General features: G+C 41.9%; 1 protein-coding gene across 2 annotated transcripts in view; it reads right to left on the bottom strand.

Annotated features, from left to right (window-relative positions):
• coro7 (coronin 7) overlaps positions 1-27477 on the bottom strand; it is a 107872-nt gene that overhangs the window by 1798 nt on the left and 78597 nt on the right. For both annotated transcript variants that reach the window (XM_080905960.1, XM_080905959.1), the window contains exons 10-24: positions 3722-3776; positions 3559-3616; positions 3316-3461; positions 3129-3227; positions 2945-3049; positions 2674-2833; positions 2378-2553; positions 2129-2237; positions 1959-2045; positions 1408-1550; positions 1081-1185; positions 677-762; positions 433-574; positions 260-349; positions 45-161 (exon numbers count right to left, since the gene is read on the bottom strand). In XM_080905960.1, coding sequence (XP_080762086.1) covers positions 45-161; positions 260-349; positions 433-574; positions 677-762; positions 1081-1185; positions 1408-1550; positions 1959-2045; positions 2129-2237; positions 2378-2553; positions 2674-2833; positions 2945-3049; positions 3129-3227; positions 3316-3461; positions 3559-3616; positions 3722-3776 — 1678 coding nt within the window. The remainder of the gene's footprint in view (positions 1-44; positions 162-259; positions 350-432; positions 575-676; positions 763-1080; positions 1186-1407; positions 1551-1958; positions 2046-2128; positions 2238-2377; positions 2554-2673; positions 2834-2944; positions 3050-3128; positions 3228-3315; positions 3462-3558; positions 3617-3721; positions 3777-27477) is intronic.

The raw sequence follows: 27477 nt of genomic DNA, 5'->3' as shown, positions 1-27477 counted from the left end.
ATGTAATGTTCCAAGTTGGCCACAAGGTGATGCAGTTGGCTCACCTTGACCCTTGGCACTTTGAAGGCCACTGGCTCTATGGTTGTCTTGGTGAGCATCAGTCCAACAGCTACCTCCACATCGCGAACATTGCACTCAGTCTTAGGCAGAAAGGCCAAACCCTGCAAACAGGAAACATTTTGATTTAGTTCAACGATATCCAGTTAACTTAAAAAGAAGCGGAAAACAATGAATGAAACAAAGGGAGCGATTGTGACACCTTATGTGGTTCGGGAGAATTGAAACTGCTGCACTCAATAAAATATGGATCTTCAGGGACGATCTCATAAATGTACACTCTGGTGTCACCCTGACAAAGAAACACAGTCAGGTTAAATCTTATTTCATGGAACAATGGCTATGGAGAGTAAATATTTCTGTTTGTGTGCTCACTTTTCCAGTTAGGATGACGACACTGGTGTCGGGGTCATAGTATGGGATCAGTGTGGAAGGGGAGACGTTTACAGGAACACTGGATACGGCCCCAGAGGACAGGGAGCTAGCAGAGTACAGGTACAGTCCTCTCTCACTGCGACTGTAGAAGAAGGAAAAGAGTGAGTAGACAAGTTCTCCTGTGACTTTCTCGTTGGTGCTCCAACAACCTGCCTGCTTAAAAACTCTCTGACATTTGCAGTACCTGTCAAATCCAGACACCAGCAAGTACTTGCCATCACAGACCCACACCACACGAGCTCCCCTGTGGCCCTCAGGCCCCGGGCCCTCCTGAAAGAAGAGCGAAATTAGCATTTAAGTGTCTGTCGGTGTCCCCAGATAGGCAGACTTAACGACTTAATGGCTTTAAGGAAATCTGAGCACCTGGCGAAAATACATGCAAGCATTTCTTTGAGCTGTAAATCATGTGAAACTACTGTAGTAGAGCCCAAGAATATCAAATATAGAGCTGGAAATGAGCACAACAAGTCGATATGTTGTAGGAGTCTGTTTCTTAGTGTACTAGAATTCAAAAACGAGGCTCAGATGTGTGGATTTGTCCTATTTTCACAAAACACAAATCATTTCTAGAAAGTTGGTGATACACACCTGCACAGGTGAAGTGGATTTGCGAGGATCGTAGATACGAACTTTCCCATCCTTGCAAACTGTAGCCAGAAGCTTCCCATCTGGGCTCCACGCCATGCCAAACACCTGATGAGATCCACAAAGAGGAGCACAAGAGAAGATGAAGAAGAAATCAGGAATTTTAAGATGATCAGGTTTTCATCAGGACATTGTATGGAAACTGATCCAGATATCCAAATAGGTGCAGACAGTCTGCACATACGGCATCATTTTCTTTGGCTTCTTAAACACAGAATGAAATCACAAAGTGTTTCTGTATTTAACCTCATGTACTTCTTGATCACTCACCTGGTCCTGGTGTCCATCGAGAACTTTGACTTGTTTTCCGGTCTCTAGGTTCCACAGTCTGACTGTGAGATCATATGATGAAGAAACCAGGAGTCCACTGGCCAGAGGGTGGAACGTGATGGAGTAGATTTTCTCTGTGTGGCCTGCAAAGTGTCGCCTCAGAAGTCAGTATTGTCTGTAATGTTGTTAAGGAGCGTGGTGCGAATTTCTTTTTGAACTACTTTTGAAACTCAAACTTAAATGTCCTCACTTTAACTTTGATGCAATCTCAGGTACCGTCGATAACATCACAATGTAACCAAAGCACAAAATAACTGGTATCACTGCAGTTAGGACCTCCTTCACCAGGCTCTCTACTAACTGACTGCTCGCAGTCAGTGGCAGTTTGGCTAAAGTTCTGCCTTTTCAGTAGAGAAATGCACCACACGCACTCTCAGATCATCTCTCTTTTTCTGTAAACTACAGATTGGAGGGAATGCAAAGTGTATTGCAAGGGAACACGCAGTACAAACATCTGCATACCTTCTAACTTGCAATAAATAAAACTCTACCTTGCATGATGATCTTAGGTTCAGTTAGGGTCTCTTTCAACCCGCCTTCTGGTACTTGCCAAACCCGGATCTTAGCATCATCACCAGCTAGCATGCACAGAGAGAGAGACAAGCAGGTTAAATACATACTGAGACACTTCCAATTTACCCTAAAGTGCATATGCACTCACCGACAGCAAGTCTATGTGTGTCAAAGGGGTCCCAAGCAAAGTCAGCCACATTGACAGAGTTTTGGATGGTGGGCAGGGCTGTATCTGGAAGTTTGCCAGGCTGGGAGCGCTGAGGAAAGGATTAAAAATACTCACACACATAGATACAGCACACAAATGTCTAATTTCTCAATATAACTAACTACAGGGGAAAACGGGATCTGCAGTTTTATTAAACAACATCCCTCTATTTTTCTTCTGCTGCTGTACCTCAAATACGGCAATCTGTCCCCCGGAGATGGCGAGGGGCACTGCCACACGTTGGCGGTTGACACAGAAACCGTCACACTCGCCAGGTGTGGTCAGGTTGAGGCCACGAATGTTGGTGATGTGCGTGTCCCGGTGCATGACTGTCCCCTGGATATGACGGAACTTGGAAGTTGGCCCTGAATAAAAAAATAACAATAATTCAATATTAACAGCTTACTGTGTAAAGAAAGATAAAACGCCAACATGGGTAAGGAGAAATTAAGAGTGTGCGTTTGTGTTTTTTAATTTGTTTTTACCCATCAGGTTTTGGAAAGCCTTGGCAGTCTGGCTGGGACTGGGGCTGGGAACAAAGCCTGAGGAGAGGCCGGAGGTGGAGGAAGGAGAGCGAGATGGTGCGGCGCTGCTGCTGGGAGTGCTCAAAGGACTGCTGGAGGTAGAGCAGTCGCGAGCTTGATCCTGTGGGGAAGAGAGATGGGATTACTATCCTCAATCCACTGGTATTTTAAAAAGAAAATCAAGTTTAAATTGGGAGATTTTGCCCATCTTTTGAATAATTGTGCATCTCACCTCCTTGCTCCCTCCACTGGCCACTTCCTTTTTTGCAGGTGTCTGTTTTGCTGGTGCTGCCTTTTGTTTGGGACGTTTGTCTGGGTGCAGGCTAATTCTCTCCACCTACAATAAAACGAACAGCTTGAGCTTCCTGTGCAGCGTGAAGACTGGATTAAGCTTTTTGAAAATAGGGATCACGTACCTGCTTGTTCCCTCCCTTCCACCACTCCTCAGCAGACATGGCTGGGGTTGTGCCCACCGTGTCTGGGTAAAGGTCGTCATGAAACTCGTGACCTGAATTCTGGAAGACAAAAAATGAACACGGAGAACTTAAAATAAGTCCATCACCTTTATTTGCGAGCTGTAAGTATTGCTGTGCATCTACACACCTTGCGAGGGACCTGATAGCTGATCGGCAGGATGCAGCTGTCTGTCAGCTGAAGCACACGCACAACTTCGCAGGACATCACATCCAAGGCAAGCTTGGGGACCAGGGCAACGCCTTTTGTTGAGGTATCCGTCAGACAGTGGCTGACTATGGATGTGAGAATTAGAAGAAGAGATGGATCAGGATACTAGGAAAGACGACTGGTTGTGACATCTGTACAGACAGATAACAAACAGAGCTTCACCTTGAGAGAGGAAAGGCTCGGAGGAAGAGACTTCAAAGCAATCGATCCCAGTGTTTCCCTGCATAAGAATCAGAGAGGTGATGTTAATGGTGTGGTCATTCCAGCTGATATTTAAAAACATAACCAATAACAACAAATTTAATATTCAAGCATATATTTTTACCATGCCAGCCAGTAGAAGCAGACCTGTGTCCTCATCAAATAGTGGGATCAGTGTCCTGAAAGAAAAGAGACAAGAGAGAAAGAGACATTAGAAGCTGACATTCAAAATGATATACACATTTGCTTGGTAAATGAAAGGGCGCTGGTTCAAATCCTTTCAGGGTTGGGTCAGGAAGGCGTAAGATTCTGCTACAACAAAGCAGGGGGAGCTACCTGCTATGGCAATCCTCTGCCTTTGGCTCAGCAGAGAGTGGCTTGTCATTCAAAATTATATACACTCAAGTCCTCTTTGGGTTTAAGCATTAGTGAGCTGCCACTAGATGGTGTAGTATGCCCATTTATTTGGTAAAGGAGGCAGTAGAGTCCTGAGGCTAGCTACGGCTCTGAGAGATCCGAGAAACCAGTATTTTCTCACTATTCATGTTGAACATGGAATAATTTACAGAAAAGCCTAAATTTGTTGGTGAATTTAAAAGCATAATAAGGAATGCAGTGATGGAGACTTTCTTGCAGATGTTTCTTTTGAGAAGCTGTTTAATATTTGGAAGTTTTTTTAAAATATGCGTTTGTATTTTTTATATTGTGAATTTATATTTTTGTTGCATTTGCAACTTTTTAGAGACACTTCTGTTATATAGTTGTAACTGTGGCCAGGTTTTGCTCTCAGTGGGACTTCCTGGTAAAATAAATTTAATAATAACATGACTTGTTACTGCATTAAAACCAACAAGGTTGTGACGATAAGTAATGAGAGGAGAGGAGACCATGAGGCAAATGCCAGACATTCCAAATGTTATTTAAAAATGCAAAACATTACTGGAGGTGAGCGGGGAGGAGAACTGGAACTGGGAACAAGTTTCGTAGTTTATCAACATTATGATTTGTTAGATTAAAAAGATTTTTTTAAATCTCCAAATCCAGCTTTTATTATCAACACTTTTTCATTAATGTTTTGTTCAAACTTTCTAGTTCAACCTTGACCTTTCACCCATGCACGCTGAAAACAAGCCCACAGTCACCTGCCTTCTCTCATGATTTGAGTGAAGAAGATTGAGGGCTGCGGAAACTGAGCAAGCCATTTTAATCAGCAAGGAAAGGACAATTGGATGTGGTGACCAAACAGGAAACATTTGCGCAAACACTGGCAATGCTGACAAACATCTCCTGTTCTCCACCTCGGTGTCTGCTCTTAAATCTCCATTTCCAGTTTAGCTTCCAGGGCCGGTCACAGACGGGACAAGAGGACAGGGAGTGCTGGCTGATCCAACCGCTTCCCATTACAGACCACGGATAGTCTGATTGAAGTGGAGAGGCAGTCCGAAGGATTGGTTTATGATGAAGACTTTGTGTAATGGTGCTATTCCAGGGGAACGCCACTTGGCTGCCTGCACATCAACTGAGACTGACAGACTGGTGATGTAATGCTTCAACTATGACAGCATAATGACAGACTTAGTTTGGGTATCTTAAGTGACAGGGAACGGAGACACGCGAGGGTTTATCGTGTGTACATGCGCGAGAGGTTCCAGAGAAAGAATGTATTTTGGATGAATTTGAGAATGGAGTTTGACGGCCACAGACTTTAACAGTTTAGCTAAGAAACTTGGTTTGCAGTGCTATCAAACAGGTGATCACACACCCACTTTATATTACTCACCCATTTCCTCTGATGCGCTGCTACTTTCTAATCTATAACTAGTTTCATGCAAAAATTCAATAAATAAAAGCATTGCTCCTTGTGCCAAAAAGCTGGCACCGCCATGGCACCACAAAATTGCCGGTCCCAACATTGAACCCCATGACGTCAATAGCTAAGAGTCCACTATGATTTTCTTCCCATACAAAGTATTCAGCTCTTAAACCTGTTGAAATATCAGCTGCTTCGCAAAAGCCACAACGGCAGAAATGACCCAGCGCACATCAAGGAACATAATCTTTTAAAACCTTTTAAGATCAGTCGTCTCCCTCCAGAACAACGTAACTGTCATTTTAATGTTTTGTTCCTTAAATGTTTATCCAGTAGGTGTAAGTCTTTTTTTTAACGAGTGTTCCCTGCTCTTCTCATCCTCTTATGCTCTTTCTTTCTTTCTGTATCAAAAACTGGACGAGTATCAGACCTGTGACTTCTCTGTTCCCCCAACATCCCTGCCTGTATCTCAGGCCTGTTAAGTCAGCGAGGGGCGGCCACGCTTCATTAGGCCGACTCCGTGTTCCCATATCCGAGACGCTCCACAGGGAGACCCTAAACACCTCCATTCCCACATCCCTCTCGCTGCCTGTCCTCCTGTCCCTCACCCGTTCAAGCCTTCCTCATTCAAAAACACAACCTTGCTTACAACCGTGAGCTCGCTTTGTCCTCCACAATCCCCAATTATTTCTCCAAATTGCCTTCAGTTTTTCTGAGGTCTTATCTCTGGTTTTCTCACAGTAAAAGTACAAGTCAAACATCCACATAACAGGAGCGGAGCTTTATCACTGATAGCGGCCTGTGTTTACTGTCGTATTTCATGCTCCACCTCACCACAAGAGCATTTTCCCACACAGGAAAACTCACGCAAAGCATGCATGTGCATATTTACACACACAGATTTACAAGATACACAGGCTAATTACGCAGCTTAATGATGTATGCATACATGTATTATTAATGACACAGTGCAGTTAGACTCACACCGGGCTAAGTGCGAGGACTGAGCTTGTTATGCAGATCCTGATCACACAGGCTGATTATGAATGAAAGGAAAACAATTACAGGGCTCATTCAGGAGAGGTGCGAGTGTAGCAGTGAACGCAGCCAGACATGCTAATCCAGACATAAGACCTTTCCAGTGCTGGGTGTGTGCTTCCAAGTTAAAACCACATGCACTAATTAGCCATCAAATAATACTGCAGAAGAGAAAGAAAAAGAGAAAACCAAACGAGAAAACTTATTACGAGTTATTATAATATCAGCTGGAAAACATGACAATTCAGCAACCCCGCCTTGAAAGATTTAACTTTTGCCAGACTCTTCTCAGTCGCATCTACACCCACTAACATCTTAACACCTTTCAAACTCTTGCAATGATTTGCAACGAGCCGCCCGGTGCTCCCAAATCCCCCTGGCTTCAGTCTGTCACTGGGACTCTGCTCCTGTCAGAGTTTACACAAAGCAGAGCACAGAGAGCACGCCTCCTGTCTCGTCTGCCATCGCCTCACACTGCTGCCTCACGCAGGCCCAAATGAACCATCATAAAACAACCTTCTGCCCCATGACAGCAGCCTTCATCACCAGCAGATATGATGGGTATATTACCCCAGCCTGCATCTGTGTGAGTGAGTCTGTGTGTGCGAGTGTGTGAGTCAGAATCAGCACAGGTATAGTATTATTGTGAGAATGTGCTGTCATTTGATAATGTATGAGATAGTGTATTTTATTGGAATAACTGGCTAATGGAGGGCCAGACAAGCAGACATGTGGATGAAAGACAAGTGCAGAAATTGTGTGTGTGTGTGTGTGTGTGTGTGTGTGTGTGTGTGTGTGTGTGTGTGTGTGTGTGTGTGTGTGTAAATTGATTGCTGTGCCCATTCTTAATGTTCAGTGACTGGACATTTTTGCTTGGTTGAACTCCATCAACCCTGAAGTTTCTTTCCAACTTTAGCTGCAGGTGCCCAATTATATGCACTTCCCAAATCTTGTGCACGCCAAAAACACACACACACACACACACACACACACACACACACACACACACACACACACACACACACACACACAGTCCTTTCAGTAGCACACTGAGGTGCATGTTCTTGTACCGTATGTTCTTCGGAAATATGAAAATGCACACCCACACAATGCTTGTGAGTGTGCAGGCACATCCAGTCACACTGATGCTATCAGACACACACAGTACTGTTACAGTATAAAGAGTATAGGTGGAGCTAATGGAAGCAGCCTGTGGAGGTATAATGTTATGGGTTGAGCTACGACCAGATCTGTATCACTCAAAGGGACCTTTCTCTGTCGTGTGAGATCACGGCCTTAAAGCTTGGCTAACCTTACTGCTATAAACACACACGTGCACAAAAACACACACACAGTAGACAGCTCAATAAGCTCCAGATGACAGGTAAGAGCTAGCCAGAAAGAGGATGCCTTTGAGGAATATGAAACCAGCTCAGTTGTTGTAGTCTTATTCAGACTGGATGGACAAACACTCGAACTATTAACTATTTTATTGAAATTCGCCCTCTCGCTGCTGTTAATCCTTCTATAAAAGGGTTCTCCTTTTGTCCTTGTTTAAGTATTCTTCTTCACTTGAAGTGAGAGGCTAATTGTAGAGGATGCTGTATGCTTGTAACCATGTGCTAGACCTATAAAATACTACTTTTCATGACGAGAACACTCAGAGTTCACCAAGTTCCACCAGAAAAAAGCCATTTTGACTTTATCTTGAGTCACAGCAGTGGAGAGTGTCCACTGTAATGTTTGTATACAATATAACCTGCCTTTTATTCACACCATCCGCCCTACTCCCATCTTCTTTATCAGTGTCCTGGTTATGTCATCCCCGTCAGTGGGAGTGATGGGTGCAGCGCTATCTCTGAGTTCACAGATCAACAGACCCTTCACCCTCAATCAGCCCACTTTATCAGCCCACCTGCCTCTACAGACTGAAAGCTTCAGCTTGTCCATCTGTATCTGACTGATTCACTGCAATCCTGCTGGTCAGCTATCTATCGGACTATTTGGCCACAAAGACTCTTGGGATAGGTCAGAGCACATTTTAGCAGTTTTGAATCACTGATTTTGAAGCATGAACGTGGTCTCCCCAGCAAATCTGAGAGATGGATCTGTTGATCCAACTACTTTTCACTGAAGTGTGGCTGTCAAGAAGCCATTCTTAAGGAAGGGAAATGGGGAGAAAGGACTGAGTCATGCCAAATTATACAAGAACGACTGAAAATCAGTGTCAACATATCTTATAAAGCGATGTATTCAAATTTTGAATACAACAGTGAGTGTCTACAGCCATCTGTAAAACACGGTGGAGACTCTGACATGGTTTGGGGCTATATTTTAGCCAGTAGGTTTGGGAATCTTGTCAATATTGATGGAAATATGAACGCAGAAATGTACCATCAGATTTTTAATCCATCACTCAGTACCATCTGGAAACCATCTGATAGACAACAGCTTCATTTTTCAGCATGACAATGATCCCAAACACACCGCTCATGCAGTGAAAGCATGCCTGGATAGAAAAACACACAATGGAACCCTATCAGTCATGGACTGGCCTCCCCAGAACAAAAGGCAGTCACATTCAGAGCTTTGAATGTCAAAAACTGAGCTGGCTTCATATTCCTCAAAGGCCTCCTCTTTCTGGGTAGCATTTAGGGCTGCCACGATTAGTCGACTAGTCACGATTACGTCGACTATGAAAATCGTCGACGACTAATTTAATAGTCGACGCGTCGTTTGAAGCTTTGTAAGATCCCAAAAGACGCAGGAATAAGTAGTAGGATTTAAGAGTGTAATAACGGACTGAAACAGAAGATGGCAGCACTGCATGTACAAGGATGCCAGCTGCCGTTAAACCCCGAAGAAGAAGAAGCTGTCTCCCAGAATTCATAGCGCAGTTTACAACAATGGCGGCAGCTAGTTAGTTTTAATATTACTCTCATTATTCTTTCTGGGTCACAAAATAAACGTTTAGGCAAGAATGTAGCTGTGTAAACCTCAAATATCTGCTCAGTTTATCAAGACACCAAATATTTTCAAAAGCGCTCCGACGTTTTCTTTACCCACTAGCTCGATAGCGAGCCGGGGGCAAGGCTCACTAGAGCCCGTGAGAACACCGGACTCCCCGCAAATCGTCTTCAAACCCACCGCCGTCTTTCGCTACTCAGGTTAAACATGATATATGAGTCACTTAGATAACTTAAAAATGTTATTGTTTGGCTTTTTTAGTATTTTATTTGTTCCTGAGTAAATCTGTTTGGCTGAGATTAAAGTTGAAAAGAGATTAAAGATGCTCGAGAATATACTCCGGTGTCCCGTTATATTTTAGATAGCAAGCAGTTTATTAAACTCCACCGAAACAATCTACAAATTTCATTTAAATTTAATAAACTATCATCTTGTCTTGTCCTCGATGGATCAGCGATTCTACATTAGTTGTCCCCTGGTCACTACGAATATCTGGGAAAAGGTTCATGACATCTGATATTGTTCTGAGTTTCACATAGAGAAAAATAGATACCATCGCTTGTATGGCTGTAAAGTTACAGCTGTAATGACCGTAAAACCTTCAACTAGGTTTTAATTGTACTTTTGACTTTATTCTATCTGTTCTCACATGTACAGACATAAAGTAGATTAATAATGTGGCATATGTACTGTAGTATAAAATTGATTTGTAAAAATATCTGGTGTGATAACCATCTGGCTGTAACTAAGAGCTGTATCTCCCATCTAAAAGTGTGACCATATAAGCACATGCTTTTCAGTTATTTTCACTATCTGATGAAGACAGTTCATATGACCGGCAGAATATCTACTTGTTCTCCTGATAACCTTGCCCTCTTCCTCTCTTTATTGCTTTCTGTGAAAGGGCACAACCTTCCTGTTCTAGTGTTATTACTTTTGTGTAAATGAGTTGGACACAGCTAATGGTTTTATGCACACTTGCGCTGCGGGTGCTAACATTACCTCGATAATGAAGGGACTGGAGTGGAATAATCCACTGATATTAAATGGGATTCACAGAAGCTGTAAGCTTGTCTCCAGGGCCCTGTTTCAGGAAGCCGGTTTAGTGGAAAAACTGAGTAAGTATACCCTGAGTTAACGAAAACTCTGGGTTTTCGGTTTCACAAAGCGAGTTCAGCTGCAGCCTGAGTGAGTCACTATGACGACACACTCCGTGAAGCTAACCTGCCCCCTAGCAGGTTTACTACAACTAACCCTGACTGTCTCCGCCCCTTTGTCGGAAACCTGACAGTAGGAAGTGTCGGACATGGCGTGCCACTTCCTTGAAGAGCCAGTAGATCGTGAAGCCCAAATTCTCCGCAGAGCTCTCCGCCGGGAGAGAGTGATTAGAGCGCGTTCGGACATTTTATCATTTCCTGATGATTTTCTGTGCGAACGTTACCGTTTTTCAGCACAATCTATAATTTATTTGAATAACATCCTCAGGCCTAATATTGCTCATGTGACACATCGCGGACATCCTCTCAGTTCTGTACATATTATTTGTATTGCACTTCGGTTTCTTGCAAACGGGAGCTTTCTGTATAATATTGGTGACGCTGAGCACGTTTCCAAGGCTACCGTCTGTCGGGCAGTCAGGAATGTTACAGTTGCACTGAAACGTCTCCTGTACTCGTCTGTGGTGTTCCCCGGTCACAGACCCACAAGATTTATCAAAGAGGGATGCCACAAAATTGCAGGTATCAGGATGACCAAAACTTAATGTATGATGTGGTGATACTTGGACTACTACTTAAATTGCACATTTATTCTCACGGTTCCCAGGCGTGATTGGCTGTACAGATGGCACTCACATTCCAATCATTGCTCCTTCAGTAAATGAAGGAGACTATGTGAACAGGAAGTCTTTCCACAGCATTAATGTACAGGTACATAGTTCCCTGTAGCATGTCAAACTAACAAATTATTTCATTATAGTAATGGATGCTAATTTGTGTTCTCTGCACTGTGAAGATCATATGTGATGCTGCCAACATTATCACAAATGGGGAAGCCAAGTGGCCAGGCTCTGTCCATGACTCACAAATATTCCGTGAATGTACACTGAGCACAAAATTTGGACATGGTGAGTTGAGAATACTTTAAAATATATAAAGACCAATTGCTTCAGGGACATTTGAACTGAAGTGTATCCTTCTGTCTTAGGAGAGTTCACTGGCTACTTGCTTGGTGATAGGGGGTATCCATGTTTACCCTATTTGCTTACCCCTTACTCTGACCCTGAACCGGGCCCACAGCAGCGATATAATCTGGCTAATTGCAGGACAAGAGCCAGAGTTGAAATGACTATCGGAATGCTTAAGGCCCGGTTCCAGTGCCTGCAAAGACTCAGGGTCACCCCAGAAAGGGCATGTGACATTATTGTGGCATGTGTGATTCTTCACAACATTGCCACAATTAGAGGAGAACACTGTCCTTCTGAACCAAACATCAGCAGTGATCCAAACCATGAACATCCTGACCCTCCCACGGACATACAAGATGGAAGCGCAGTCAGAGACACCATATGTCACAATCATTTCTTTTGACCCATCACCTCAACATGTTGAAAGAAGAATAAACAGATTTTTTGTTCAACTGGCTTTATTGGTCACCTGTGTTTCCTGTACACAAAGTATTAAAAGATGTAAACCTCATAAAGTGTCTCTGTTGCTTCCTCCTCTGTAACAGCTGTCAATGTTTCTTCATTATTTTCCTATAGTAAAGAAATAGACAACATTGCTGTTCTACTGTAAACTCATATAATCTGTGGAGTATTACTCACAACTGCATGTTGGTCTGGCTCAACAGGAGGCTGCACCAGATGCAGTACACCACCACCATCAACTGATAGAATATGAGGTTTATACAGGTCACTTATAACTTACAAGGGACCAAATGGCAATTAACAAACATACCAAGCACCTTACACTTCATTGTCATTATGCTCTCAAAGACAACCAAGGCTGAGGGAAGGCAAAATCAGTCGGAAAATAACTTCACTACAAAATAATTCATTATGGTAAAGAGTTTATCAAATGAATGTGTCGCACTGCAAAGGTGACTGTGAAGAAAGGATGTATGCACATCATGTATTATTTTGAATTTACCCCTTATGTAGGCACTTGTGTCTTGCGGGGTTATTGACTCAGAGGATGTCCCCGCAGAGATGCCTTCAGCCACAGGGCGCCCACTGTTTTGGCTGAGGGCCAACTGCTCAGCCTCTGTGAGTGGTGGTGGTGGAGGACCCCCACCTGTTTTTCGGGCCTCCGCTTTTTTTCTGTTGGCTATAACGGGCCACATTTGAGCATACAGAGTAAGCAAATATGTACTTGTAATGTGCTCAGATAATTTCAATAAGTGCTTACAGAAAGAAAATTAATGTAGCCTCTAACTGCAATTGATTTACATGGGACAAACAGACCAAGCACTATGGCTCATAATACAATTACACCTTACCTGTTTGGACTATATTTTTATATTTCATTTTTACTTGCTGCCAGGCACGTTTGGGGCCTGTTGGGTTGCACCTGCGCTCACATCACATCACAAAATAAAATGTATAAAATAACAAATAAAATAACATATGATAAAATAACGTGTTAAATGGGTGGAAATCCCTAGATCAATGTTTATATTAACACTCATGCATTGACTCTGTCGGCTATGTTTTGCCATGCATGCTCCCTTTCTTTTGCAGCTGTGGCTGTGTTACTTTTTTCCGCGGAATTTGCATGTTATCGGCATATGCTGCCATCAGAATTTCGGCCTCAAGCGCTGTGAAATACATTGACCACGCCTTCTTTCCCTCCGTCTCCATGGTGACTCGCTTAATCTGTGCTCCGCTTATCAGGGCTTTATGTATCCTCGTCCGCGCGCTTCACTTGGGGTTAAAGCAACTCCGCGTTGACTGAACTAATTGTTATCAGCCTTTCTGAAACGGAATATTCCGAGTTGGACAGTTCGGGGTTACTCAACCGTGAGTGTCGTTTTTCACTCTGAGTTTTCCAAACCGGCTTCCTGAAACAGGGCCCTGGATGGAAAATTCGAGGTTGGTTTATAATGTACTGCTAACGAAGTATGTGAAATTAAAGAAAAGGGAATACTTTTCATAGGAGATAATCCAAGTGAAAATGGATAATCATGGAAAAGATCACCTAAAAAGTCAACAAAAGCTTTGGAACAGACAAATGCTTTCAAACTATAGCATCACGATCCATCAAGGGTGCCAGACGCAGGCAAATAAACAATACATCAAAGCTGATGAACTCTGTCACCTTTGTAAACTGACACAGCAATCAAACCTATGCGCTTTGTGTTGTCTCAATGTGCTTAGCAGTTTCCATTAGCAGCAACAGAGGATCCACAGGCTGCACCACAGAAGTAAAAGCAAAGGGTCACAGTGAGGCCGCTCGACTCACTCTGTATCATAGTTGTACTAGCCTTTAACTGAAATACATTCAACTGTCCTCACGTAAAACTGTCCAAATTTATCTCATTCCCACAAGAGGAAACCAAAGTTTCAGCTCCGACCTTCTTATACTAAATACAGCACTGCACCGATAGACCACAGCATTAAAACCACGTTACTATCTCTGTGTAAGTCTCCCATCAGGCCATCAAAACTGATCCATCAAGGAGTGGACTCATCTTTGAAGATTCATCTCTTTTTCATGATCCAGTGATGCACTCTGTCAACTGAAAGAGGCAACTGCAAGGAAGCTACCACGACAGGCTGTAACAATGTTTTATATTTGCATTTTATTTATTTATACAACAGGGACGATACAAATTAACGTTGCAGCATTAGAAAAATAGGCTTAGGTAGGTGATTTGTGTCAGAGTGGCATCTTCCAGCACACTTTGATTGGATAGTGCATTCTACAGTCATGTCTGCAGCCATTAACATCTTTGACTCTTTATGCATGTTGAAAAGTACAGTTGTAATTTAAAAATCAATGCTATTTACTCTAAAATCTATTTGTGGCTTGATTATTCTGGTTAATCTGGTTTGTTTGTGATTTCCAGAAGTATTTTCAGACCTCCCAAAGACATGTACATCATTGTTCCATGCATAAGGTATGGTATATGGAGATACTATCTTTATTTGGACTAGAAAATTGAACTGAACCAGTGAATAAGTGTAAACCGCACGGATCATCAGATCATATCAGACAAAGGAGTCTTTGTGGCTCAATTGTAGGCGATAAAAAACTTCACAATGAGACAAACTGTAGGTTCTCATATGGTTTAAAATCTAAAGATACAGCTCTGCTTGAGCTGACTGCAGGTTCAAAGACATTATGAGTTTGAAGTTTCTCAACGGGTGCTTGAGCCAAGCTGCACAGACATCCTGCTGAAAACTGAAATGTACAAAAGTGTGACATATTTTTTCCACTGAGTATGTGTTTAGTTTCCACTATGTGCTTTTAATAAGTGTGCCGGGTCTGCCTGCCTAGCTACCTTCAGTAGCCAGTTCATTAGAAAGGAATTAGAGTTGACGCAGTGCGTTCCTGAGAGGGGGAGAAAAGCCAGGATTGTCAGTGGAGAGGCCAGCTGTGGCCGTGTGTGAGCCCCAGTGACGAACCCCTCAGATGGGCTGCCAAGCGCCTGCTCTCTGCTTTCTCCATCGGGCCCCCATCCTCTGGACCAACACACACACACACACACACACACACACACACACACACACACACACACACACACACGGACCACGATTTAATTAAACTCACTGAATCCGATGTCAACAGGTCTGCAGTGACCCTTATGACACCCACCATCCAATTCCACATATAACCACACGCAAAGTTGCCAAATGGAAAAAAATGCAGAAGCTTCCACAGTATTTTTCTTCGTGTCCTCAAGAAACAGAATAACGCTTCATTAGCATTCCAAATTATCTTCATACCGACACAGGCTACCCAAATCGGTGCGGCCAATCGCTCACTTAATCCATTTCCGCAGGCAGAAACAGCAAGACCTGCAACACTGCTACTAATATTGCTGCCGCCACATAACGCATCTCTGCAAAACACCAAACACGTGCAGAAAAATAGCCCATTGCAACGCAGCTTCAACACATCTCGAGGCAACTTAACAGAATTCTGCATGATCGGCATTACATCTGCTTTACATAATGTTGACATGAAGAATGAAAAGCCCAATCTTTATTTTCACTGGAGGGGACGAAGGGCCGATTAAGGACGAGGGGGCTTAATCGGGCTGAACAGATATGTACACTAAAATGATGAAACGCATACAGATGCTTTTCTAAGATAAATTTAAAAAAAATACTATCTGAAAAATGACAGATGCTCATGTCAGCACAAAAACACACAAATGTGTGGAAAACTGGTCCAGACTTGCTCAGTTATAAAACAGTCAGGTCACTGGTCATAAACTGGTGGGAGGGCTCAGCCTCTTGATTGTCAGTGCTCAGTGGGAATGGGCTTGTTGTAGGATGTGGGTGGGCATGAGGGAGAAATAAGGATGCACTAATGGGAAACACAAATACTTAAAATGCTCATTTGCATGAAACACACTTTAGGAATTAAGACTAGCGTGCTAGAGGAAATAAATAGCTACTTTCATTACCGAGACATGTTTGTGTGTTGTGTCTCTACATCTCTAAAAAGCTGGTAGGTGCAGTAGGTGAGATGATGATCGCAGCGCCCCTGAAAGGATGTGTTCCGCGTTAAGGGCCCAGGCTAGACGACCATAGCGTGACCTGTCGCTCAGGGCCTGGGAACCAGTTGGTAGTTGTGACTGCCTCAGAGCAGAGCAGAGAGGAGAGGACGTGGCACATAAGACAGACAGCAAAAGGGTGAGGGTCACGACCGCTATGACCCTCTCTGCTGTTAGGTTACCTGAGAAAACTCCTGCTCTTGTCATGGTTGTAATTTAAACGCTAAACACAAAATACAGTACACATGTTAAAGAGGAAGTGTGGAACTGTTTTGCACTCTTGACTTGAAGTTGATAGATTATTGGACAATAGTAATATCTGAAAGACATTATTCGATCAACAAATACACTGAAACAAGGAAATGTGGAGACTTGCTTTAGTTTCAAAGCTAAAAATTATCTGAAGAAATAATTACACTCACTGAATTATCAAATTCAGTGTTATTTATCAGTCTCAAAGCACAAGGTGCCTTTTTAAGGTAAGATAAAGATCCTACAATACTACAAAGAAAACAGAGAAAACCCCAACAATCAGACGATCCCCTGTGAGCAAGCACAACGCAGGAAGAAACGTCCCGTAGAGCCAGGCTCGGGGAGAGGCAGCCTTCCTCTAAACCTGTCGCGATTCATGTTGTGTGATAGAAAAAACACACAGAGATTAATAATAATTAGCCAAAATGAATAGAATACAACTAAAACAAATGATATTTACAAAACTACGGTATATCTCAGCAGGTAACACAAGGCAAGCTGCATATAATCTGTATCGGTGTCTTTGTAAATCCACTTCGTTTTTGCTATTTTCTGACTCAAAAATGAAAAGAAATGAAAATATCTTCTGGTTTTGAAAATAAAACCAGATAATTAGAATGGCATGCTTGCAATCACCCATCGACATCACGCAGTGCACAGTAATTATTCTGCATACCAGAGCCATAGCTGAAATGTACATTTCAAACAGGAATCACACTGGCGACGTAGGTCCACTCTAATCTATTTTTCCTGGTGTGGAAAGACCACATGTGCCCCGAACTGTTGCTGGTTTACGCTACACACACTGCAGCACTCAGTAAAGTCTAATATAAAAACACAATCCACCAATAATGGCCTTGATGAAGGACTTACAGCCCTGTTAAAATATTGTCCAGCTAAACAGACTGTGGTCAGTCTCAGAAGGACATTCTGGTGCTTGACAGCAGCAGCCCAGCCGACAGTTTGGAAATCTCTGATTTTCTTCAAGGCTAATGGTCTGGAAGAACAGCTCATAACTGCTGACTCAAACCTCCAGAACATACTCACCTTAGTGTATATGTCTGAGTGTATGCGAGACACCCGCTCATGGCCGGCCAAGTCTGCATTATTGGGAATGCTAAAACCATAAAAGCCAGTGATTTATGTACGCAAAACACGACTGCTTAATATTTGTTTTTCCTACAAGCCCGAGTACATTACATGTGTGCAGATGAGTTAAAGGGGTCAACTCGAGAGAAGGAAGAAGAAAAATAAAGGGAGAAACATAAACCCTAAAACAACTTCTTCAAACCTTCTTCACAAGACGAAACATTCTTGAGGCGTTGAGCGGAGCACCTTTCAAGGATCCACATTCACATGTTTTGACTCTGTGGTGTCTTCAACTCTTGAATTATCAGCGAGTTTATCAGTCTCATTCTGTCCGTCTCTGGCACACAACTGTTGTGGATCCGAGTCTTTGTATCATGCACACACACACACACACACCCACACATTCATATGACTGTGTCCATACTTGCTCTTTCTGCTCAATCTGAATCACCACCTTTATCGCTTCTATTCCCGCCACCAATCTCTCTCATATCTCAAAAGCAGAAATTCCAGTCCTGTTGGATAACAATCCTAAATCTCTAAAAAGAAAAAAAAACATTCAGGAGTACAGAAAAGGATTGTTTTCAAAACGACAAGTGTGATCTTTTCTGAAAAATTTACACACAAGGTTTGGTTTAAAAATCCCTAACCACATCGTTGGGGGTCGGTCTAACAGCCTCAAGACTTAGCTTGGCTGCACTAACCGTGACCCTCTGACGAAATTCTGTGTTTTACCTTTAGCAGGTCCAGCACGCCCACACTAAATCTTCTGCTTTAATGATAGAAGCAGGAATAAGCACCGTAAAACACTATAAAAAACTCACAGAACAACAGATTTATTATGAGACACGGCGAAAGACTGAGGGAGGGAGAGCAGAGAGTCAGCGAGAGAGAGAAGTAAAAGATAAGATCGCTATCACATTTTTGTAGTAAATCACAACAGTTATGCATGTCCACATACTTGTGTGTGTCCAAGAATGCTTTGAGCTCATAACGCAACATCTGGGAGAGTTAGAATGAAGCGATACCCGCTCCAAAGAGAACCCGAGAGATTGTTACAGAAGACACCATAGCCTTGACTCAATAGCCTTGATGAGCTGCTGGTACGAGCAGACCGGCTCCGATTTCTGCCCCCATCCGCACACATCAAAACACATTTTTCTTCTCTTGTTCCACCATCTCTGTCTGGTCAACGGAGAAACCACATTTTTTGACCACCTAATCACTGAAACAATTACTGACGGATAGTTTTCCAGTAACACGCACACAAAAAAAGTTTAATGAGATGTATAAACATAACAGTTTGTGGTAAAAGGAACAGTGGGGCTCGTTTCCATCCGCTACATGACAAAGCAGCTTTGAGCAATTTGTTAACACAGCACATGCATATTCTTCCAGAGGATAAAGCTAAGTGGTGCTCAAGTTGCGCTGAATCAGACTCAGATGGGCCCTGCAAACACGAAGGTGGCCGGATTGTCATGAAGTGAACAGAAACAAAATCCAAAATAACAGTTGCGGCTTGGGCCCTTCTTCTAAAACCCGACAGCCACGGGGACGTGAGCCTGGCTCTCTCTTTTCATTTAATCAACCTCTTGACCTTTTCTCAATGTCGAGTCCTTTGCATCCATCTCTTGATGGTATCAGCGTCGCAGCTGAGCGAACACCTGTTATCTGTGCGTGCGTGTTTGTTTTTAGTCTTTTATTTAACTAGTCAGGTCATTTTTAGCTAAATTACTCATGTGACTGCCTGGTCAAAGAATAGCAACAACAAAAAAAAATGCAACAAGGGCTTCAGACTCAGTGGCTGAGAGAGTGTGTAGCAACGCTGCCGCAGTAGTTTAGAAACACAGCGCGAAGGTAAGACCACACAGTTTGCATCTGGGCATGGAAAGATGGTGGGATAATAAAAAATGTAGGGTACAACACTGAAAGATTTACCCAGTACTGTGAAAGGCATTAAACAGAAGAAGAGGAGGTGAAAGAATAATACTGACAAACCCTCTCTCTGTGCTCGGTGGACTTTACGGGATTTGACCCGCTATGAATCAGAGGGGTGGACTTTTAGTCTGTGGAGATATTAAACATTGATGTTTTCTCACAATGTATTTATTTGAAAAGAAAAATCTAACAAAGCAAGTTGTTAAATCAGAAGCTGGAATAATTAGATGTAAGCAAAGTCAATATTGCAAAAACAAAAAACAAATTAAGATGCTTAAACACCATCTTTTAGTGGAAATTATGCATGTGCAAGCACCAGGATGACCTGATCAGACCTTTGCTGCTCTCTGCATTCTGAAAGAGTTTCTGCCATAGTACCAATCCTGCAATTGTCATAGTGAACATAATATAGCTAAGCTTCAGTCATTCCTGCACTTAACCACAGGCATGCTGTTGCTACTCAATACCTGGCATACCAATGCGCAAGCTGAAAATCTGTCTGAGAGGTAGAAGGAAGTGAGCACAGAAGGAATGCAGGACAGACAGTTGGAGTTGAAGGGAAGTGTTTATGTGCACATTTGCATATTATATCATTTTTTTAAACCTGGGTTAATGGATTGTTTTTGTAACATAAGACACTATTAACACAACACTGACAAACTAGCTTTTAAGTTGACGTGGCTAGCTTAGCAAACACTTCTCTAATTACAACACACACAGGGTGATGTTATCAGCTAGTGATAAGAGTCGTGATTAATGTCAAATGCCAAAAAAGATCAAATATTCACCACCCCCTTTGCTTTCTTTTAGGTCTCCACCAAACTCCGAGGAAAGTATTTGGCTCTTTAACTGCCAACTGAAAACAGCCATCAGCTGTAATGAATAAAGTGTCTAATGAGAACAATAACAGCTTGCCTAACGAAGTTACAAACCAGGGAATCAAATCAAGTTCAAACTTGCTAATATGCTTGGTAGAGCTGAAGGGGAATTGCAGTGTAAGGCAATAAAAAAACCCTCTAGTCTCTAAAGAAGAAAGACACAGATATACAAAAAAACTAATAAAAAAAACCCAACCTAAACAAATAAAGAAGGAAATACTACATTTTAGGATAAACAAAAATCTTACTGTCTTAGACTAACCCAGGGACAGGTCCCTCTAAATCCTAAGAAGCAACCTCCAGGAAAGAAAAACTAAGCTGCTGCGTAACTGAAAACCTGCAGTTCCTCTAATCGGTATTTTGAGACTGTGTCTAAAAGTGAGCAAAGTGAGCAAATGAGGAAATCCACACAGACTCACAGTAAAATATTCATATTTAAAATATCTAAATATGGCCACCTCTGGGTCCCATTTTAGATGACAGAAGCCAAAATGCTGAGATCAATCCTTTAAAGCAAGACTCACAGTGGATGTCTATCTTTTTATATACAGGCCACTCAGTCTCTCTACCTTGGCTCTTAACCCTCAGCCCCTGCAAAAATCCCTCAATTTTAACTCAAGGGAACAGATAACTAGTAACAAGTGCACTGTCTACAAATGCAAGATACCACAAGCTGACACGGCACCAAAGACCTTGAAGGGTAAATAATACCTATAAAAATACAAACCACACAGATGCTAAAGGAAGCATGTTCTCAATCAGCTTGATAATGTACGTTAGTAAAGCCAAGATTGTTTTTATCCTTTCTACAATAAAATGCGCTCTAATGGTTTGTCCAGCTCTAAGGCAGGAATGAACCAGCTGTGCTGTCTGCCATTTCTGTCTCGCTCCTTAATGAGAAGTGCTAGCGTGCACAAAGTCAACAGACTAGTAAACCTCAAAGTGAACTATGGTCTGACCTCTGTAGGTCTCCGTGTATTTGCTGTCTCGCCCTCCTCTGTGTGAAACAAACAGCTCCTGCAATCACTAAAAGTTCAGTGTTGGGATTCTTGAGGTCTTTGTGTTGAGGGCTTTTTATGTTGACATAACTAGCTCCAACGAGACCAAAAGGGAATAACCAGACCATATGGAAATGAGAAAAAGCCCCAAATCACAATCATAAAAAGTATTAAAAACAAAATAATAAATATATGAAAAACAGGAGCCATTTTTAAATTTTCTTTATGACATCCTGTCTGTGTTCCCAAAGGCAAGATTTAGTAGCACAGCTTTTTAATCCCCCCCCCCCAAAAAAAGCAAAAACAAAAACATGAGAAAAGGTAAAAATATATTTTGTGTAACCACCCAAGCCCTTTTTTAAAACCCTAAACAATAAGTAAAATTCAGGATACGCACTGTTCCTTGAGCCATACTGGGCCTGATTAACCAACGATGGACGGCACAACACACAATAATAATTTATGTGTGAAAGGTTCCTCTAAGGAAGACAGCTTTATGAGGAACACACTGACATATAATGTTTAGACCTCGCAAGAGAGGATGGGTGGAAACAGACGACACTTCACTTTTATCTGATATGGTGTATCTAATGTTAGCATTATGTGTTTGCACTTACACAAATAGTGACAACTTCTGCTTCTTTGCTGCACGCTGTGTTGACCATATTTCTCTGTCCCTTTCAAGTTCCCATAGCAGCCACTAATTAACCATGCATGTTCTGAGGTACTCCCTCTTCTTTTCCAGGTTTCTTCCCCTCTGCACGGCACTATACTTCCCATGGACATCCTCCTGCTGGGTGCTGTGGGAAGAAAGGCAGCTCAAGCCTTAAGAGGAGGTCCCAGCCTGTCTCTAGGCAGCCCACACATACACTCCCGTCAAAGCGCATTTATGTGTGACGGGAAGACATGTAGTTGTGGACAGAGGAGGATGGCGTGCATGTGCACAAAACGCAAATGTACAGAGTTGCAAATATTTATGCACATACACTAAACACTAAAGAAGGACATAATCTCCTCAACCTCTCAATGAGACAGAGGATGGAAAATTAACGACTAATCATTCCCACGCTGTCCTAGGAAAGTAATGCAGCTTTTGTGCTTTTCAAAATTTCAAAAAGTAACAGATGTTAGGCATTCCTGAAACACTTGTGTAACAAAATAACGTTGAAGGAATAGCCAGAGAAAAGCAAATTAATATTCACACTTTGTGTGACCAGAGATTTGTCACAGGGAAAAATCTTGAAAATTATGACAAATGGTTTAGCAAATGTGCATAGCTGCATTGTTTGGTTACAAAATGTGCCATCAGTGTTACTCTCTAAAATTTGATGGACACTGTTTTTGGAGCCAAAAGAAAAAAAAAAGAGAGATCATAAAGCTAGCTTTGTTTGTTTAAAAGACAGCATTTTGTTGTGCCGGCTGACAACACGTGGAATGAGTGAATAAGTGAAATGTCATTTTGTGGTTACCATGCTCTCATTCTCACTCATTGTTGTCCCGTGTTTGCTCCAAGGATGCTTTTCTTGGGTTTTTTTGTCCCAAAAAGCTCCTAAAAGTAAAAAGCCACAGGCATGCTGTGAACAACAAAACATGAACACCTCAAACCGAGGCACACGTTTGTGTGTTGGCAAAGATCTGCAGACGTGACAATGAAGGTTAGGCCTTTGTAGTTTCACTTCAGTTCAATGATATTATAAGCACCAATTCACAGTAGCTGGTCCACTATGAGCAAGGACTTGGCAATGGTGGGAAGGAAAAACTCCCTTTTAACAGGAAGAGACCTTCGTGAGAACCAGGCTCAGAGAGGGGCAGAAACGTTTTTGCAGCAGAGGAAAAAGAGAAGAAGAAGAAAAGCAGGAGTGCATTATAGAGACAAACAAAGGAAGAGAAACGACAAAGGTTATGTGGTCTGTCTATGCTCGGGTCCTAGTGGGGGTCTGTTTGTCCAGGACAAATGTGGAGATGGGTTTAAAGGGTCTTACAGCATTTGGTGTAAATATCTCATCATCTTTGTGCTTTATGTAGTATAACAAAATTAACCTGATCATTATATTATATATATTCAATAAGCCTACACTAGACAAGAGTGTAGTGAGCAAGAAAAATGGGAAAAAAGCAAAGGGGGTAATTTTCCACAAGAAAAATAACTGTTGTTGCACATGCAGAACAAACCTATAATTACAGCAAAGCAAGCACAAACAACATATAATAAGCCAAACAAGCCAACAAATATCCAACTCTAATCCCTTTTAGCTTTCTTTAGGAATAAAGGAACTGGCCCTTAAAATGTAATTAACATTAAACACTGATATTTACGGGAATGTACGTGTATTATTAAGACCCATTCAACTCATGAAAACTGAGGTCAGTAAGAAGAAAGGAAGGTAGAAGACAGTTTACACTCAGTTTAGCCTTTCTGATAACATTTTTGTGTCGCAAGGACTCAAGCAGGCAGAATAAGAAATAAAACAAGGCTTTAATGGGTGGCGGTAAAGAAACAAAAGATGGAAAGAGTCCAAGAGGAGGTCAAGCAGCAAAAAGATCAACCTAAGGGGACACAAAAGACAAATGACACACGTATACACAAAATGTGCTGATTAGGGAGTAGACAGGAGGAGGCCGAGACACAGGTGGACATAACCAACACAGGTGAAAGTAAATCAAAGCAATCAAACCGACAGAAAGCAAAACTAATGCAAGACATGAAAGAAAACCCAGAATTCAAAGTAAAAATGGGAAATAATGAAGAGAACTAATACTGACATGAGGACCAGCACCGAAGACGAACAAGGAACCGAGACGTTAACACAGAAAGATCAATTTGAAAGAAAGGCAGATGTAAATGTAAAAGTGAGATCAGAGGTCAAATGTGACAAAATGTTTGGATGTGATATTTAGAATTTCCTTATAAGACGATCACTTCCTAAAAGTTGCCAATACAAAGACAGGCAGATGAATTTAAAACAAGTGTTTTAAGAAAAAAGGCATTTTATGAACGTTTGAACTTGAAGAAGACGTCAAAGGTCCAAAGTAACGTGATATTTAGAAACACAAGGCCACCTAGAGGAAGGGGACCTTCACTGATTCGACCCACACAAGATTTAAGTGGGCTATATGCGGCCTAAAATGTAAAATGAGTTGCCATATATCATCTGCATCATATTACAAGACCTACACCTCGATCTTAAGCACATCAGTGTGCGCAAGTTTCACTAAAATCTAACCAATACTAGAAGGAATAGTAATTCTTGTGATTTGCGAATCGATGGACAGAAGCCTCGCCATAGCATCAAAAAACCCAGGAACCCAAACTAGAGACTGTGGTATTATGTGCCTTTGAGACAAAAGTGTTTCTCATACAACTGTCTGTGTGCTATGGAACACCCACTGTCCTCACAATCATGTTAATTTTACTTTAAATTGTCATATTTCTATTTTGGATAATTATGCCAAACAGTTAATCCTGTGTTAGCTAAGATCTACAGTTAAATACAGTGTTTGGTCAAAGTTAAACATGAAATAGAGACTTTAAAGGTTACCACGTATCATGGAGGCAAGAAAATAAATAAATAAAAGACGAATGAAGACCAAAAAGATGAAGCAGATGTAATTGTTAACATCTGCTTCACTACAGGGTGGGGACAGTCTGGTTGACTCTGTGCAGCCACATATTCAGAGGACCAAATGAGACGGAAAAGAGGATTCGAGGAGAATAACAGTGAAGTGAGCTACAAGAAAATTAAAGAGCGCATCTTTTATGAAAACTGACAAGAAGAAATTTTCAGTTAAGTCCTTAAAAAAAAAACCAACTAAAAAAACAAGCATGGTGCTGTATGACTAAGTGCCTCAAGCATTAAACCCCTAGCAGGCTGCAGAACTGGCTGAGCACCAAACCAGTGTTTTATTGGTTCCCCTGGGCAGTGTTATAGGCTGCCTCACCATCTTTTACTGAGCCCTGGTGATTAGGAGCGCAACGTGCTGGCACGCAGAATCCTGTTACCGCCACTTTGATTTACACCCCTGACCAAATGCCTGTCCGCTAAATATGTGTAAATATGTGAAACAGATTACAGGAACGCATTGCTGCTTGGGACATTTAACCAGGAAACTATGTGAAGACGGCCAAAAATAGACTATTCTACTATTCAAGCAGTGTTTGATGAGACTGGATAATATCTGTTGACAGCAGATATTTGTTACTTTTTAACTAAGAGGCTAGAATATACTTAAAGTCAGAAAAGCTTAAATCATATTATATAAGTAATAAATATTATACAGTTAAATGCTTTATTAGCTTAAGTAGAAATGTAGATTTTGGTAACAAATCCACTAAACAGCCTCAGCCCCAGAACTGATATTACAGAGGGTAGTTATAGGAAAGAAGGATTTTAAAGTCTTTAGCTACATACAAATGACACACGAAAAACATAATAACATTTTCAATATTAAGAATTTCCACACATATAATAAAATAATAATAAAGTTATTATTACTAAGAATATGCATTATGGACTCCTTCAAATAAAAGCTGTGAAAAAAGCAGCATGGTCCTGGTGAGGATGAGGTAATATTTATGATTACTCCAGCTGGTTGCTGCAAGTTGTAAAAACAAAGCATAAAAAATTATGAGAGTCAAATCTGGAGATGCCGGACCAACACACATGAGCTGAATGACAAATATAAACGATAATACAGCACCAGGGCAGAGGCACTGACTTTGTGAACCTCAAACATATGCACTAAAATGCAGCAGGGTAAGACTTATTTACTCCTTCTTTATTTCTTCCTACCACATGAGACTTAGTTGCGGCAGTGACTCTGGAGCTGCATCTGGCCCATGCGGAACGTGTGTGAAATCATTTCTCTATTCCTGTCATTTACTGTAATGCTTTGCAGATGGAAGCCTGTGCGTTACATGGAGGAAAATGAGCGAGAGAAATTCATGAGCCACAGGCAAAGTGGAGACTGCTATCACACAGTAAATGGTAAAAAGAAAAAGAAAAGAAAAACGCAAGCATGGCTCAACAAGTGGCTAACTAAAGCACCCGTTGCTCAGAAGATACTTAGGTTTGGGGGTGGTTTAAGGAGACACGTGCAATAGTGTAAGGCTACAGAGAGGTCTGCTAGTTGAATAATTCTCTTGTTGGAGTGTCTCTGCCTTCAGCCATGAGGAATTAAACCTGGCTCAAATGATCTTTTACAATTTCTTGCCAACATTAAGAGAAAAAGCAGCAACGTGCTGATAAAAATCAGCCACTGTATGCTTCAGGGATCTGTGTAATTCTGTGACATGAGGCCAAAAGCACACACCGGTGGTGACACAGTTCCAGAGAGCTATCGCCTTACTGCACCTTGTTGGGAAAGGCTGGCATTGAAATAGGCTCCCAGCTGCCAACGGGTAGTTTGTCACTGGAGTTAGGAAGTATTTGATAGCTTTCTCAGCTTGAAGACATCTCCGTCAACGAAAGCAACCATATGAGCTAATGTAAACCGCACGTACACTGTGGAGGCAACTGGCTGTCCCCCATAAGTGAATGAACAGATGAAGCATAAGAACAAATGAAAGAAACAGTTACTAACATATTATTCTCATTTAATGTGAAGTTGAATATGCCATAGATCACTTTTTAACCCCCAGCCTTTTCCATCTGATTAGGCTTTGGCCATTTCTCCGATGGGTTCTTCCATAAGGCAACAACTTCAGCTGCTAGACACACTAAAACAGTATAACTTTCTCCACCTTCTGATCATTGCTAATCTCCATTCAGATTATCCATGACTTTTAACTTTCAATCTTTCTAATCAAACCTGTTCTGGTCCACTCTATTTTTAATCTTGCAGGCACTCCCTATTTATGCAGAAGGTTAATTGGGGATCAACTGGTCACTTTGATTGACTGCTCTCACCATTCTCTGTATCCAAGCAAAAACCTGTATCAGTTTGCTTATTTCTTGCAGAGAAAGCCACAAACAGTGCTCTGAGGCAAAGTTAATGGTCCCTCAAAGGAAATGCGACTAACTTTTTGTAAAAGTAAATAGTAAGATCAGTAATGTATCTTGCTCAAAACAGGTCACGCAGGTAGGAATTAAGAAATAGTGAGCTGAAAAGAGCCTGGAATTTCTCTCCTTCGCACTCTGCAAAGCTGCAAGGTGAGATGTTTGTTGCTCTCCGCTCAGCGCAGGAGTGC

This window comes from Rhamphochromis sp. 'chilingali', assembly GCF_963969265.1.
Source record: "Rhamphochromis sp. 'chilingali' genome assembly, chromosome: 15".
In the NCBI taxonomy this organism is placed as follows: Eukaryota; Metazoa; Chordata; class Actinopteri; order Cichliformes; family Cichlidae; genus Rhamphochromis; species Rhamphochromis sp. 'chilingali'.
The sequence above is the reverse complement of the archived record's forward strand: the minus strand, read 5'-3'. Positions and strand labels throughout refer to the sequence as shown.